Source organism: Salarias fasciatus, chromosome 17 (assembly GCF_902148845.1).
Source record: "Salarias fasciatus chromosome 17, fSalaFa1.1, whole genome shotgun sequence".
NCBI classification, from domain to species: domain Eukaryota; kingdom Metazoa; phylum Chordata; class Actinopteri; order Blenniiformes; family Blenniidae; genus Salarias; species Salarias fasciatus.
Window position 1 is genome coordinate 1782305 of NC_043761.1, and position 13112 is coordinate 1795416.

At 48.1% G+C, this 13112-nt stretch overlaps 1 protein-coding gene across 1 annotated transcript; it reads left to right on the plus strand.

Annotated features, from left to right (window-relative positions):
* The first annotated feature begins 753 nt into the window (after positions 1-753).
* Positions 754-8274, plus strand: drd4-rs (dopamine receptor D4 related sequence). The gene is made up of 4 exons (XM_030113165.1): positions 754-993; positions 3215-3327; positions 5040-5722; positions 8056-8274. The coding sequence occupies exons 1-4, from the start codon at positions 754-756 to the stop codon at positions 8256-8258; spliced, it is 1239 nt and encodes a 412-aa protein (XP_029969025.1). The 3' UTR covers positions 8259-8274.
* Positions 8275-13112: the final 4838 nt, after the last annotated feature.

Genomic DNA, 13112 nt, shown 5'->3' on the forward strand with positions numbered 1-13112 from the left:
GAAAACAGAAATGGAAATGTTTGGATTAGAAGATGGAGGAAGAGGCAGGGCCGACATAATCAAACAAAGAGGTAAAAGCTTCTATGTAATATAATCTGGACACGTTTAATATCTGGACTTAAAGAACAAAATATAAGAAATAGATAAAGGAGTAAGAACAGAATGTATGAATTCATGCTAACAAATGTGAGGATTAAACAGAACATTGACGACTATTCAGCTCAAGCTGCAACTTAACTCCGATAAAAGGAGCTCAGGGAAACGTTTTAGAGCCAACGCAGTGTCAGAAACAAACCTAAAGAACGGAGATATGAAGGAATTTCAGACGGATACGAGTTGTACGATGTGTACAGAAGTAACAAAAAGGGTGAGGAAAAGCTCTTTACAGGAAATGTACGGCAGGTTGTAACATGACAGCTGCCATCGACAATATAACGGAAATGATCGCCGTGGAAAATATTAATGAAGACTCTGAAAATGCTTTGTTTACAGTGAGAAGAAGGATCAGTATCTATCAGCTTCACCTGAATATGTCTTGTGAGGACAAACTGTCGAAGTCGACACGCTGCGCCTGTAGAGCTGCAGGAGCTGCAGAGACGCCGGCGGCGGAACACCTGGGACAGGTAACAGCAAGGTGGGTCACCAGAGCGTCCCGACCCTCCAGCTCGTTTCAGTTCCATCAGCACCGTGATCCCTTTCATCCGTGTTCCAGATGTTGAGCGGAGCCCGGCGGCTGCGCTCGGGGCCTCCATCATGGACAACGTGACGCCCGGCAGCTCTCCGGGCCAGACGGCGCCCAGCGACTACAACTACCTGGCGCTGGCGCTGGGCGTGCCGCTGATCCTCGTCATCATCCTGGGGAACGTCCTGGTGTGTCTGAGCGTGCTCACCGAGCGCTCGCTCAAGACCGCCACCAACTACTTCATCATCAGCCTGGCGGTGGCCGACCTGCTGCTGGCCGTGCTCGTGCTGCCGCTGTTCGTCTACTCCGAGGTCAGAAACACGACGGGAAATGTCACCGTTAACCCCGTTTCACAGCGCTGGCGTTGTGGATCCGCTTTGGATCTACTGCTGATCTACTTCCAACTAGCCTGGCGTTCTCGATCCACATCGCTAACAGACTACAGTCCGAAAATGTTCTACAGCAGGGGTGTTCAACCTGCGGCTCTGGAGCCACATGTGGCTCTGTAGTCCCTCTGCAGCGGCTCCACCAACCTTACGTGAATGAACATTGAACTTGTTTTTGTTCTAGTAACCCAACACACCACCTTTCAAAATGTTTCGTCACTCTCGGTTCAAAAATTGATTCAAATAAAGGTACAAGGAAAACTAGGAAAAACAGCTAAAACCACAAGAAATGAGGGAAAAGTGATAGAACGGCTGAAAAACATGACATTTCTAGAACTTCTAAAAGAAGAACATAAACATGGTTGGAAAAAAAGCAGGCAAAACTGCTCTACAGGAGGTGAAATGGTTAAAACTGCTAAATTTTTCAAAATTTTTATTAAAAAAATGCTTGAAAAGAGGAACAAAACTGTTAAAATCAAGTACAAAAATAGGTTAACTTTAATAGAATTTTCACTATTTTGAACCATAACTTCATAAATGCATCATAAGATGTAGTTTTGTTTGTGAATCAAAACTCAATATGAAATTTCGCCTCATTTTAAAGGTTAAATGTGTTTTGCGGCTCCAGAACAACTTGACTTGGTGGAAAGTCACAAAAATGGCTCTTCTGGTCATAAAGGTTGCAGAACCCTGTTCTACACATCATGAAGGGTTCTGGCTTCACTTCTGCTAAATACACAACGGTACAGACTCAGGTAGCCTGAGCACCAAGAATCGACAACAGTACCCATAATGCCTTGTGTCTGTCGGCACTACAGCACCCTTAGAGGTTCAACATACATCAATAAATCTTATGTATCTCAAGACCTGTTGCCTGTCCGAACGCTTTACCTGTTAGGACCTGTCGTTGACCCGTCGGAGTGTGTTACCTGTTCAGTCCTGTTTCCTATTGACCTGTCGGAGTGTTACCTGTTCGGTCCTGTTTCCTGCTGACCTGTCGGAGAGTGTTACCTGTTCGGTCCTGTTTCCTGCTGACCTGTCGGAGAGTGTTACCTGTTCGGTCCTGTTTCCTGTTGACCTGTCGGAGAGTGTTACCTGTTCGGTCCTGTTTCCTGTTGACCTGTCGGAGAGTGTTACCTGTTCGGTCCTGTTTCCTGCTGACCTGTCGGAGAGTGTTACCTGTTCGGTCCTGTTTCCTGCTGACCTGTCGGAGAGTGTTACCTGTTCGGTCCTGTTTCCTGTTGACCTGTCGGAGAGTGTTACCTGTTCGGTCCTGTTTCCTGCTGACCTGTCGGAGAGTGTTACCTGTTCGGTCCTGTTTCCTGCTGACCTGTCGGAGTGTGTTACCTGTTCGGTCCTGTTTCCTGTTGACCTGTCGGAGAGTGTTACCTGTTCGGTCCTGTTTCCCGTTGACCTGTCGGAGAGTGTTACCTGTTCGGTCCTGTTTCCTGCTGACCTGTCGGAGAGTGTTACCTGTTCGGTCCTGTTTCCTGTTGACCTGTCGGAGAGTGTTACCTGTTCGGTCCTGTTTCCTGTTGACCCGTCGGAGTGTGTTACCTGTTCGGTCCTGTTTCCTGTTGACCCGTCGGAGTGTGTTACCTGTTCGGTCCTGTTTCCTGTTGACCTGTCGGAGAGTGTTACCTGTTCGGTCCTGTTTCCTGTTGACCTGTCGGAGAGTGTTACCTGTTCGGTCCTGTTTCCTGCTGACCTGTCGGAGAGTGTTACCTGTTCGGTCCTGTTTCCTGTTGACCTGTCGGAGTGTTACCTGTTCGGTCCTGTTTCCTGTTGACCTGTCGGAGAGTGTTACCTGTTCGGTCCTGTTTCCTGTTGACCCGTCGGAGTGTGTTACCTGTTCGGTCCTGTTTCCTGTTGACCCGTCGGAGTGTGTTACCTGTTCGGTCCTGTTTCCTGTTGACCTGTCGGAGAGTGTTACCTGTTCGGTCCTGTTTCCTGTTGACCTGTCGGAGAGTGTTACCTGTTCGGTCCTGTTTCCTGCTGACCTGTCGGAGAGTGTTACCTGTTCGGTCCTGTTTCCTGTTGACCTGTCGGAGTGTTACCTGTTCGGTCCTGTTTCCTGCTGACCTGTCGGAGAGTGTGTTACCTGTTGTACCTGCCCAGTGACCACGTGCGCTCTGCCTGTGCTCAGTTCCTCGGGGGGATCTGGACGTTGAGCACGTACGTGTGCGACGCTCTGATGACGATGGACGTCATGCTGTGCACCGCCTCCATCCTGAATCTGTGCGCCATCAGCGTGGACAGGTGAGTGCCGACGCTCGCTCTCCATCTGCAGGTGGAGGTGATGATTAGAGTTAATTACCTGTGAAGAGCGTATTTTCCCTGATTTTGTGAGTCGAACCCGTCGCTGATTGATGATGAAGCCGCTGAATGGGTCTTAATGAGCCGGCCGTCGCTCTCACACTGATTTCTCCCATCGAACACATTTGTTTCATGATCTTCGTCTGAGGCCACCGAGCTGAGAAAACATGATCTGCGGTGTGTTTGATACCCGCCCGTGGTCGACGGCAGCTGCTAATGGAGTCGAGCGACAGCTTTCAGAGTGTGGAGGGAATGTGATGAAACAGTCGAGTGAGTCAAACGCATCGAGACGACAGGGGGTGGAAGTATTTTTATCAGCCCTCCATTCACGACCACGCACTGCTGTCACTGACAACAAACCCCGGAGATAATCAGACGCCGGCAGAAGAAAGCGGATCAGCAGTTATTGATCTGAGTCCGTCTGCTGGTTTGTGCTTTGATTTCACACGGCGCTGCATGTCCACAAACACAGTTTACATAGAAAAGACATGAGAGTGAGAATGAAAACAGACGTTTCAGAACAGAGTAAGTGTCAGGGAACGACTCAGAAGAAGCTGGTTTGAGTGCGCCTGTTTTTGTTTTGGACATATTTTGGACGTTCCTCTTTGCCTCTAATCTCTACGATTCACTTTGTGAGTCTGTCAAGCATCACTCAGAGTTTTTCCCAGATGTTTCCAGGATGTCTTTTGTGCATCAACGTCTGTTGATAGTAGTTATTCATCATTTTACAGGTTTTTGGAGTATTTTTGGTGTGTTCGATAGCTGTATTTTGGGCGTCTTGTCCAGCAGTCTTCTATAAACCCGTTGGTCTTCACTGTGAAATCTCTTGAGCATCGTTTTGCTCGTCTTTTGAGAATCTTTTTGCCATCTATTTACGAGTCTGATATTTTTGGAAACCATTTGATTATACTGCAGGGCATCTTTTGGCATCTTTTGGGGCATTTTAGCATTTCTTCTTTTGAAATTTTTGGACATCTCATAAGAAATTATGTTGGGAGTCAGTCTGAGCATCATGTTGGTCTTCTTGGAACATATTTGGGGATCTTGTAGAGTGTTTTTTAACCTTCTGTGTAAAAGATGGTCCAGTATATTATTTTTTTTGTACATTCATGATTTTCTACAAAGTATTTTGGATGAGAGAGTCTTTTTTTACCATCTTTTGGGTGATTTTGCATTTGGGAGTCTTTCAGGCGCTACATTTTTAGCCTTCGAAGGCCGTTCAGGTGTGAGTGTACGAGTCCGTTGGCTTCTCTTCATGGGATTTATGGGTCTCGGGTTCGGAGTCTGCTGGGAACAAAGTTTACAGACCTTTGACCATCACTGAGAACCTTTTAGGACTCTTCCAGGTGGTCTTTTGTCGTCTTCCAGGCCCTTTTTATGGAAATTATTTCCAAACTTTGGTCTGGTAATGAAGATTATTGGGATGGCTTAAATCTTTGTTCTGGGTTTGTTGAAATCAAAATTTAAAAAAATCTGAATAGGACACTCTCTAAAATTAACATCAGACCTGGGAAATTGCCAAAAGTTTTAAATACTCTATCTCTTTGTGTATTTGGTGAAGAAAGTGAACCAGACAAAAGTGAGGACTCTTGTTGCTTCATTAATTTTTTTGGTGCAACCCAGATGTGAACTCCTCCCTAACGTCTGTCTTGCAGGTACATTGCTGTTGTCGTTCCACTGAAGTACAACCGGAACCAGTTCAGCGTTCGCCAGCTGGCTCTCATCACCGCCACCTGGGTGCTCTCTCTGGGCGTGGCCAGCCCGGTTATCTTCGGCCTGAACCGGGTCCCGGATCGAGACCCCAGCGTGTGCAAGCTGGAGGACGACCGCTTCGTGGTGTACTCCTCGGTGTGTTCCTTCTTCGTGCCTTGCCCCGTGATGCTCTTCCTGTATTACTGGATGTTCCGCGGCCTGCGGCGGTGGAGCGGCCGCAGCCGGTCCCGGCCGGCCCGGACCGGCCGCCGGGCTCTGTCCTTGCGCCTCAGCTCGGCTCTGCGGCGCGCCAAAACCACGAACGCTGGGAGCCACGAGAAGGTCGTGTACACGGCGCCGGTCGCGCTGAGTCCTATGTCGCCGTCCACCGCCTCACCGACAACGCCGGCGGTGACCCCGGTGACGGAGGACCACCTGGACACGGCGGTGGCGGCAGAGAGCGACCCGATGACGACGCAAATGGACAGCGTCTCGGACGGGGAGGTCACGGACAGGAGGGACGGAGGCAGCCAGAGGCAGAACGGCCTGAAGAGCAACGCCGCCAAGAGAGGACGGAGGAACAGCAAGAGCAGCCGGGTCAGCGGCCGCGAGCGAAAAGCCATGAAGGTCCTGCCCGTTGTGGTGGGTGAGTATCAGAACCAGGATTTGGTTTCATGCCTCCTGAATCTGCTCTTCTCTGGTCACTGTGGCTTTTTCAGGCCACTCCAAACCCCGCTGTCTGCAGACTTACTCGTTTGGTTAATTTCACACCACATCTGTGTGATTCTGTCAGGATGGTGAGCTCACACTTCTGATAGGTTGAAAAGAGTGAGAGGCTGCATTTGTGTTGAATTCTAAGTCTTTCCTTCCCAGTTTGTGATCTCACATTCATGAGAGTGAAATCCTATTCAGAGAGTTCATTGAGATGGTTCAAACGCTTCGCATTCCTCCCCATTTGAAGATGCGTCAGTCAGCGTGAGACCCTCGAAAGGTGGCGATCTCCCTCTTCTTGACAAATAGAGACGTTCGGAGGTGAAAGCAGAGCTGCTCCTCTCGAGGCTAAGGTCACGGTCACTCCTGTGTTGACGGTGTTCCGGCACTTCAGGTGTTTCTACTCAGGACAACAACATGTCGCAGAGTGGAGCGAGGACTTCCTCACAGCTTGAAAAGCCCTCTGAAAAGTGATTCAGGTGTGTTATTGAGGTGATTCTTGGTTGCCTCCTGGCTGGAGGTTTAGAAGACACAGCTGACTGGGATAATCAGACATTGAGGTAAAGTTAGAATACAGATATAAACTCAAGGAAGAGAACGTCGCTTTGTCTTCTCCTTCAGAGAAATCTGTTCTCTCTATCCTTCTCAGGTCTGTAAACGGGAGGTTTCTGGGAGTTTTCTCTCAGCTGGTCGTCTCTTCTCTCCGCGACGCGTTCGCCGTGTTTTACTGTAACGCCGAGTGAAGCCGCGAGGATCTCAGTAAAAATAGAAACTGCTTCTATCCATCTCCGTGGAAACCACATTACTTCACACCAGGCAGCGTTCAACAAACTGAAACCGCCCGGAGAAATGTTGTTCTGTGAATTCCATTAAGCCTGTTTAAAGCCCGGGAAGACTTTGGGAGGAAGCAGGTTCATTAAAGTCTAATAAGAATAAGATGTTAGAGAATAATGCAAGAACGAATAAAGTGTTTCCCAGAATGCACCACGGTCCTTTACATCAGTCCGTTGCTGTATTAGATTATCTCTACCTGGAAGCTTGAACGAACGTTTCTTTTGTTTCTGTCTCTAAACTGTGAAAATCAAACGCGTGTTCTTCATCACCAAGACCTAAACGAGGTTCCGGTCCGATCCAGACCAGACCTACAGCTAAATTCTGCCGCTGTCCAGTCGTCATCCACAGTTCATCCACATGTAACAGAAACTGACCAGATCAGTTCCAGAACCAGTTTCAGATGTGGTCCAGATTTAAATACGTCGGAGACCAAGTCTGAGCCTGATCCAGACCAGATTCAGACCCAGATCAGACAGTTTCCAATCCTCATCCTGATTTAAATTCATATCAAATTTGGTCATAAATTAAACACTCCAGACCGAGGCTTAGGGTTAACGCTAACCTTTATTTAGATCCAGAGGTGGAAAGAGTACTGAAAAAAAGTACCAGTTCAGCTTAAATTGTACTCAATTACAAGTAAAAGTACTGCCGTTAGAAAAATACTTAAGAGTACAAAGTACTCTTCTCCAGAACTCCTCAGAGTATTAATTACTCTCTAACCAGTGGATGTTTTATTGTGTCGTCAGAAGCAGACATTTGATTCAGTTCGCCTGATAAAATATCCACGTTCAAAACTCATTTCACAGACAAACAACGTAGAGAAAAAGTGTCACCAAGGCAATTTGTAAATATAAAGCAGGAATTAATTTTGTTTAAAGAATAACTAAAGTGTTTCTGAACCTACAGAACAGTTTCAGCTTTTGCCAACAGACTGAAAAACGGGCAGGTAAGTGACTAAAACTCTTCGATATTGCAGCTTTTCTGAGGACACACAAGCTTCTTTGAACACAGTTTAACTCCGTCTCACTGCTGAACGTCGGCCTGCGAGGAATAAATGACTCCACGGTATCAACTCTATACCCATAACACACGAAAAACAAGAGGGCAATTTTAAACAAGTAGAGACGCAAAACAAATTACTGCAGTGTTTTCTGAGATTAAATCAAAATGAGGAGATGCTCCAGACCTGGTTCAGGTGTTTTCGAGATCTGATCCACGTACGATGATCCCGATCTGATCTCAACTAGACATCAACCAAATCTAAGTCTCAACCTGAACTCAACTTGGTTGAGATAAATTTGAAACCAGACCTGATCAGGACTCGATATGAACACAAGCGTGACCACAATGCAACACTGCAGAAAAAAGTCTGAGAAAATGAAGCATTTCTTCTTGCTGTATGTGTTTGTAAGCGCCGGCCTCTCTGTGTCTCAGGGGTGTTTCTGGCCTGCTGGACGCCGTTCTTCGTCGTGCACGTCACCAAAGTGTGGTGCCGGTCCTGCAGCATCGGCCCCACCCTCATCTCCGTGGTGACGTGGCTCGGCTACGTCAACAGCGCCGTCAACCCCGTCATCTACACCGCCTTCAACGCCGAGTTCCGGAACGTCTTTCACAAGCTGCTCTGCTGCCGGACGTGAATCCGGCCGAGACTCGACTCCCGCGGCAGAAACTGACGACTGTTCACCTCCAACGACAAACCCTGAACTCAAACTGGACCTAACACTCTTATTTTGAAAGTTTTGCAATTTGTGGACTCCTTTTTTGAAAGTTCAAAATGTGTGGACTCTTACTTTGAAAGTGCTGGTGGTTGTTAAGCAGAGCAGTAATCCGATTACTGCCCACATCGCGGCCCAGAGGCATAAAATCAGTGGATTCTCAATGTTCTTCGGTATCCGAGTGTTTCCATGGTGACGTTTGCTTTTTTTTTACCTGTGCGGAGTTTCACGTTAATGCAGTGGTGACGGCTTTTATTGTGACAGCATGGAGACTGTTTCCAGAACTTTATTTTGAAGTGTTTTATCTGTGAAGTGAAGGTGATGAAATGTAGCTGAAACAACAACTTGTGTCAATTATTTAAAAAAATAAAGGTGTTTAGGTGGTTGTTTATTTTCTCGTTGCGTTTTCGTTTCAGACGTTTTGTGTTTTGACGGCAACATTTTCGATAAGATATCCGTTTCCATGGAGACGGCAGAAACGATGAAAACAATGTCAGGGAATGCGCTCTGCACCGAAATGAAACGTGCATGTTAAAAGTCAGCGGATGTGTTGACGTGAGCTGTGAACAGCGTGGCGTTTGCATGTTCTCCCTGAGCATGCGTGGATGCTCTCAGAGTTCATATACTTCCTCCCACTGTCGAAATCTCCACAGATCAGGTTTGTTTGATAACTCTAAGCTCTCATATTCAGGCGAGTCCTGAATTTAACCATGGAAACTGAAAAATAAGATTTATTCCACTGCGATGACGGAATTAGCGACAACTTTGACAGAGTTCACTGAGTGTTTAACATGCAGGCCTCTAAATGTACATTTCCACAGTGGATGTGGAGGAATCAGCGGTTGTGTCGGAACACGGCGGCAGTATTTTGGTCCTTCCTCTTCTCGCTCGGCGATGTGATGAACCGAACGTGTCTCCGCTCGTCTCCTCAGACCGTCGTCTTCTCACATCCTCACGCGCCTGCCGACACCACCGCGGAGCTCCTCCACCTCGCCTCCTCGCCGCCGCCAAACATCATTATCGCTCCGCAAATAGTCGCACGCGCTCCTCGCTGTAGTGTGAGGTCTTTAAAAAATCCAGGAGGGGGAGGGGGAGGGGGGTGGGGGAGTCAGCTGATCACATGCTTCCTGGGTGATCGTCATGGAAACGCCCGGTCTGTGTTTGAGTTTATCATCAGCTGCAATCAAACATGGAAGTGAGGATAATGCGAGCGACTGAACTCCATTCATTTCACGTCAAATATTGCTCCAGTCAATCTAAAAAATGTGATCTATCCTCAGATTATTGAAGTTATGTCAGATTTCCTCTCGGATCATAACCTCGGGACTTTCAGCTGTTGATGGTAACACGTTGTTTCTGGCCTCAGACATTACTGGACTGCTTGCAGTTCCACTGAATCCACAGATTCAAACCACGGCGCAGTAACTCAGGCGAGAGGAACGCACGGTGATTCATAATCAGGTGCGATCAGGACCTGAACCAGATCTGAATCCCAGAGCAACTCGGGACAGAATTCCCAGAGAGTCACTGATCACTGTCACACTGCCTCCCTGACAACATGCAGGACACTAAACAACACACTGAGTGATATTAGACGTTACGTTTTATGACGACGATGTGATTTAATTCATTACACAGCAGCTAATCCTGTGATCATGATCTACTGTCCCAACCTGGTCCAGGACCGATCTGGCCTGGGTCCGTACCTCCCGCCGGTGTCCTGATCTGAGCACAAAACCTTCTGAAAGGAGTGCGCCGCTGAGTCTGAGACACAGAAAGGTCAAAGAACACACCAGGTGGACCTTTAAATAACAGCGCGGAGGAGGGGGGCGGTTTAATCAGAGAGTTCAGACGTGGACAGATGGAGACGGCGGTTTGATGGCAGGATTCACACCTGAGTGTGTTCAGCGGGTCGTTTCCACTCTGATGACGATCCGCCACATCTGCTCCGCTCAGACTGAGGTTCGTTCAGAACACTGGTGCCTCCGGTGAACGGCAGGAACACATCATGTCTTTACTGACTGAAAAACGGAGGTCTGAGGTGTTCCGGAGTCCTGGGTGTGTGTGTGTGTGTGTGTGTGTGTGTGTGTGTGTGTGTGTGTGTGTGTGTGTGTGTGTGTGTGTGTGTGTAATTACGTGCAAGATGAAAAGCCTGCTGTGGAATCAGGTGGAACAACTGATTACAGCTGATTGTTTCTCAGCCGAACCCCCGCAGAGACACTCTCACATCTACATCTCATCAGCCCCCCAACAAAGATTTGTTTTTTTCTTACATTCATGTAAAAGTAGGCGAGGGGCTGATTCTGGTGAAATGTGGCTGTTTACCTCCTGATGCCCGGCAGAGGACCCGGAGACTGACTTGGTTTGAGGGTAGAAGGCAGAGTAAAAGCGTCTGGATCAGATTTGTCGTCATTAGCGCTTCCCGAGGCGGCTGTGATCTGATTAATGTGATCCGCGGATAAAACAGTGGGACATCTCTAATGCTGCAAACCCACAAAGCGACAAAACAAATAGAAACTGCTCGACGTCGGCCTGAACACACTGAGGTATGGCTGCTGGCCCTCGCTCTGCTGCGGATGAAGAAAGGAGGCCTTTATTCCGGCGGAAAGCGGCACCAAAGGGAGTCATTTGAGAGCCGTACTGTAGCCAAATCAAAGGCGCTTAGAAATAAATCTTCTGTGTGCCGAGAGCAAGGCAGAGAAGTTCAACCAAGAACCCTTCATCAGCAAAGGAAACATCCGCAAACAAGAAACTCTAAAGCGACAGATGAGCAAAGACCCTCCTGATTTGTCCCTCGAACAGCAAACAGGCGAGCGGTTTGTGTTTCATATTTGCTGCTTTTGTTCTGGGTGAACACGCGGGCGTGTTTCCCTCCGTCTCGGAGCGGTTTTCCCTCAGAAGGCGCCTCCGGTGGCTGGTAATGAGCACGGCGAGCAGCAGCAGGTGGAACTAACAAGCTCCTGTTGGTTTAAAGTCCTGCAGCAGGCTGGCCTACTTATCCTGCTCATTAACGCCGTAAGCCCTCTAATGCTCCCTCTCACACTCCAGCGACACACACACACACACACACACACACACACACACACACACACACGGACACGGAGCGAGCGCTGACAGGCGGCCTCTGTTCTCGGAGGACCCGGTCGCACAACAATGAGCTGAGGCTCAGCGGCAGATGAGCGCATGAAGCGGAGGTGCGGCGACCCGAGGGCGAGAGACACCGGCCGACTGTAGGCCGGCTGGAGAGCGAGGGAGGGGCTGAGAGAGGGCCGAGCGTTCCTCGGGCAGGTGAGTGTGACGGCGATCGCAGAAAGGTTCGAGTGAGGAGAAGGAATCCAAACAAACAACCGAACTGGGATCAGGCCTGACAGGCTGCATTCATCCCTTTTCATCCTAAATCACTAACAAATCTTGTACATTTGGTTGTTCTACAAAGAATATTTGAAACATCTCAGCCTTAACTTCCTCTCTAACTATTTACAGATTAAATATTTAGATTTCCAATCATTTCTGTATCATAAATCTTATTTCTAGATACATCACAAGTAATACATTTTTATTTACAACTTATTTAAAGACTATAAATGACGAGACTACGATGTGACACTGAGCTGGTTTTTGCTGTAACTTTCAGTCGGAAGGAAACGAGCTCAGAGATTTGGTCGTTCAGGGCAGATCTGAAGGAGACGTTGCTCCATCGCGGCCAATGATAACAGTGTAATCACATATAAACTGTTCAGATTCACTGGTAGCCTTGTCTTAAAATGAATGTTGTTCACAGATTTTCTACAGATATGAAGAGGTGAATCTGCTGTGAACGGAACACAAGGTGAGATGTGTTTCGCAGCTGCTTTGGCCGCTCTGTTCCTGAAGCGAAACACAAAAACGACGTGTTTTCAGAGAAGTCACAACTTCATGGTTTGACTTTGTCTTCGTCAGGAGGCCGGAGAGACTTGAAGGTAGAGTCAGAATCGGAGCGGCAGACCTTTCCCCAGACGGATTCCTCCTCCGGTTACTTTCGCTGCTGCAGGCTAAGCCGTGGTCAGAAGAGACGGGGAGACGTCCTCTTAAGGCCTCTAATCTAACTGACCCGCGCTCCCAAGCCAACGCTCACCGGATCATTTAATGGCTGAGGAGCTGCGAACACACGCTCGGCTGTAGCCCGACGCTCTGCAGCTGAAGCTGAATCTTGTCGGACTCTCTTGATGTCGGCCTCTCGTCTGCATTGAACCCCGGATGTTGTCTCGCTCCACCACTGCTCCCCTCTCGCTCTGCTTCCCAATATGTTCATTTTCAGCTGCGATTTACCGTCATTCCAGATTCTGAACGTAGAGATAAAGATAATTCACTACCATCTACTGGACTCTGATGGGAAACAACCCCCTTCGATATATTTTATTAGCGTGGATATTAACTGTTGCCACGGAAACAGACTGGAGTTTATCACTTGACTTTGGGCTTCATTTGGACTTTGAAAGAGACGTGACTCATCGTTTGTTTGTTTGCTGCTCTGAAGTGACCTCTCTGTGACCTCTGCTTGTTTTCCGCCTCGGGACGACAACAACAACCGCCAGCGACCGCTGAGCTGTTTTGGGTATTCAGCCGCAGCGGTCGCCTGTAGAGCGGGTGAAAGTCACTGCCTCGTTCGCCTCTCCGCGGAACAAAGAAACACACAGATTATTGAACAAATTGTTGAAATTATTTGTGTTGCTTATCATGTGAGTGACTACTCTCTTTGATTTGTGTGTGTGTGTGTGTGTGTGTGGGACAGGCGGA

Bases quoted from the DNA above. Each gene is read 5' to 3' on its own strand.
- drd4-rs (XM_030113165.1), top strand. From the start codon at position 754: ATGGACAACGTGACGCCCGGCAGCTCTCCGGGCCAGACGGCGCCCAGC. The intron at 994-3,214 runs GTCAGAAACACG...GCCTGTGCTCAG, and splicing joins CGCTGTTCGTCTACTCCGAG to TTCCTCGGGGGGATCTGGAC. The intron at 3,328-5,039 runs GTGAGTGCCGAC...TCTGTCTTGCAG, and splicing joins TGCGCCATCAGCGTGGACAG to GTACATTGCTGTTGTCGTTC.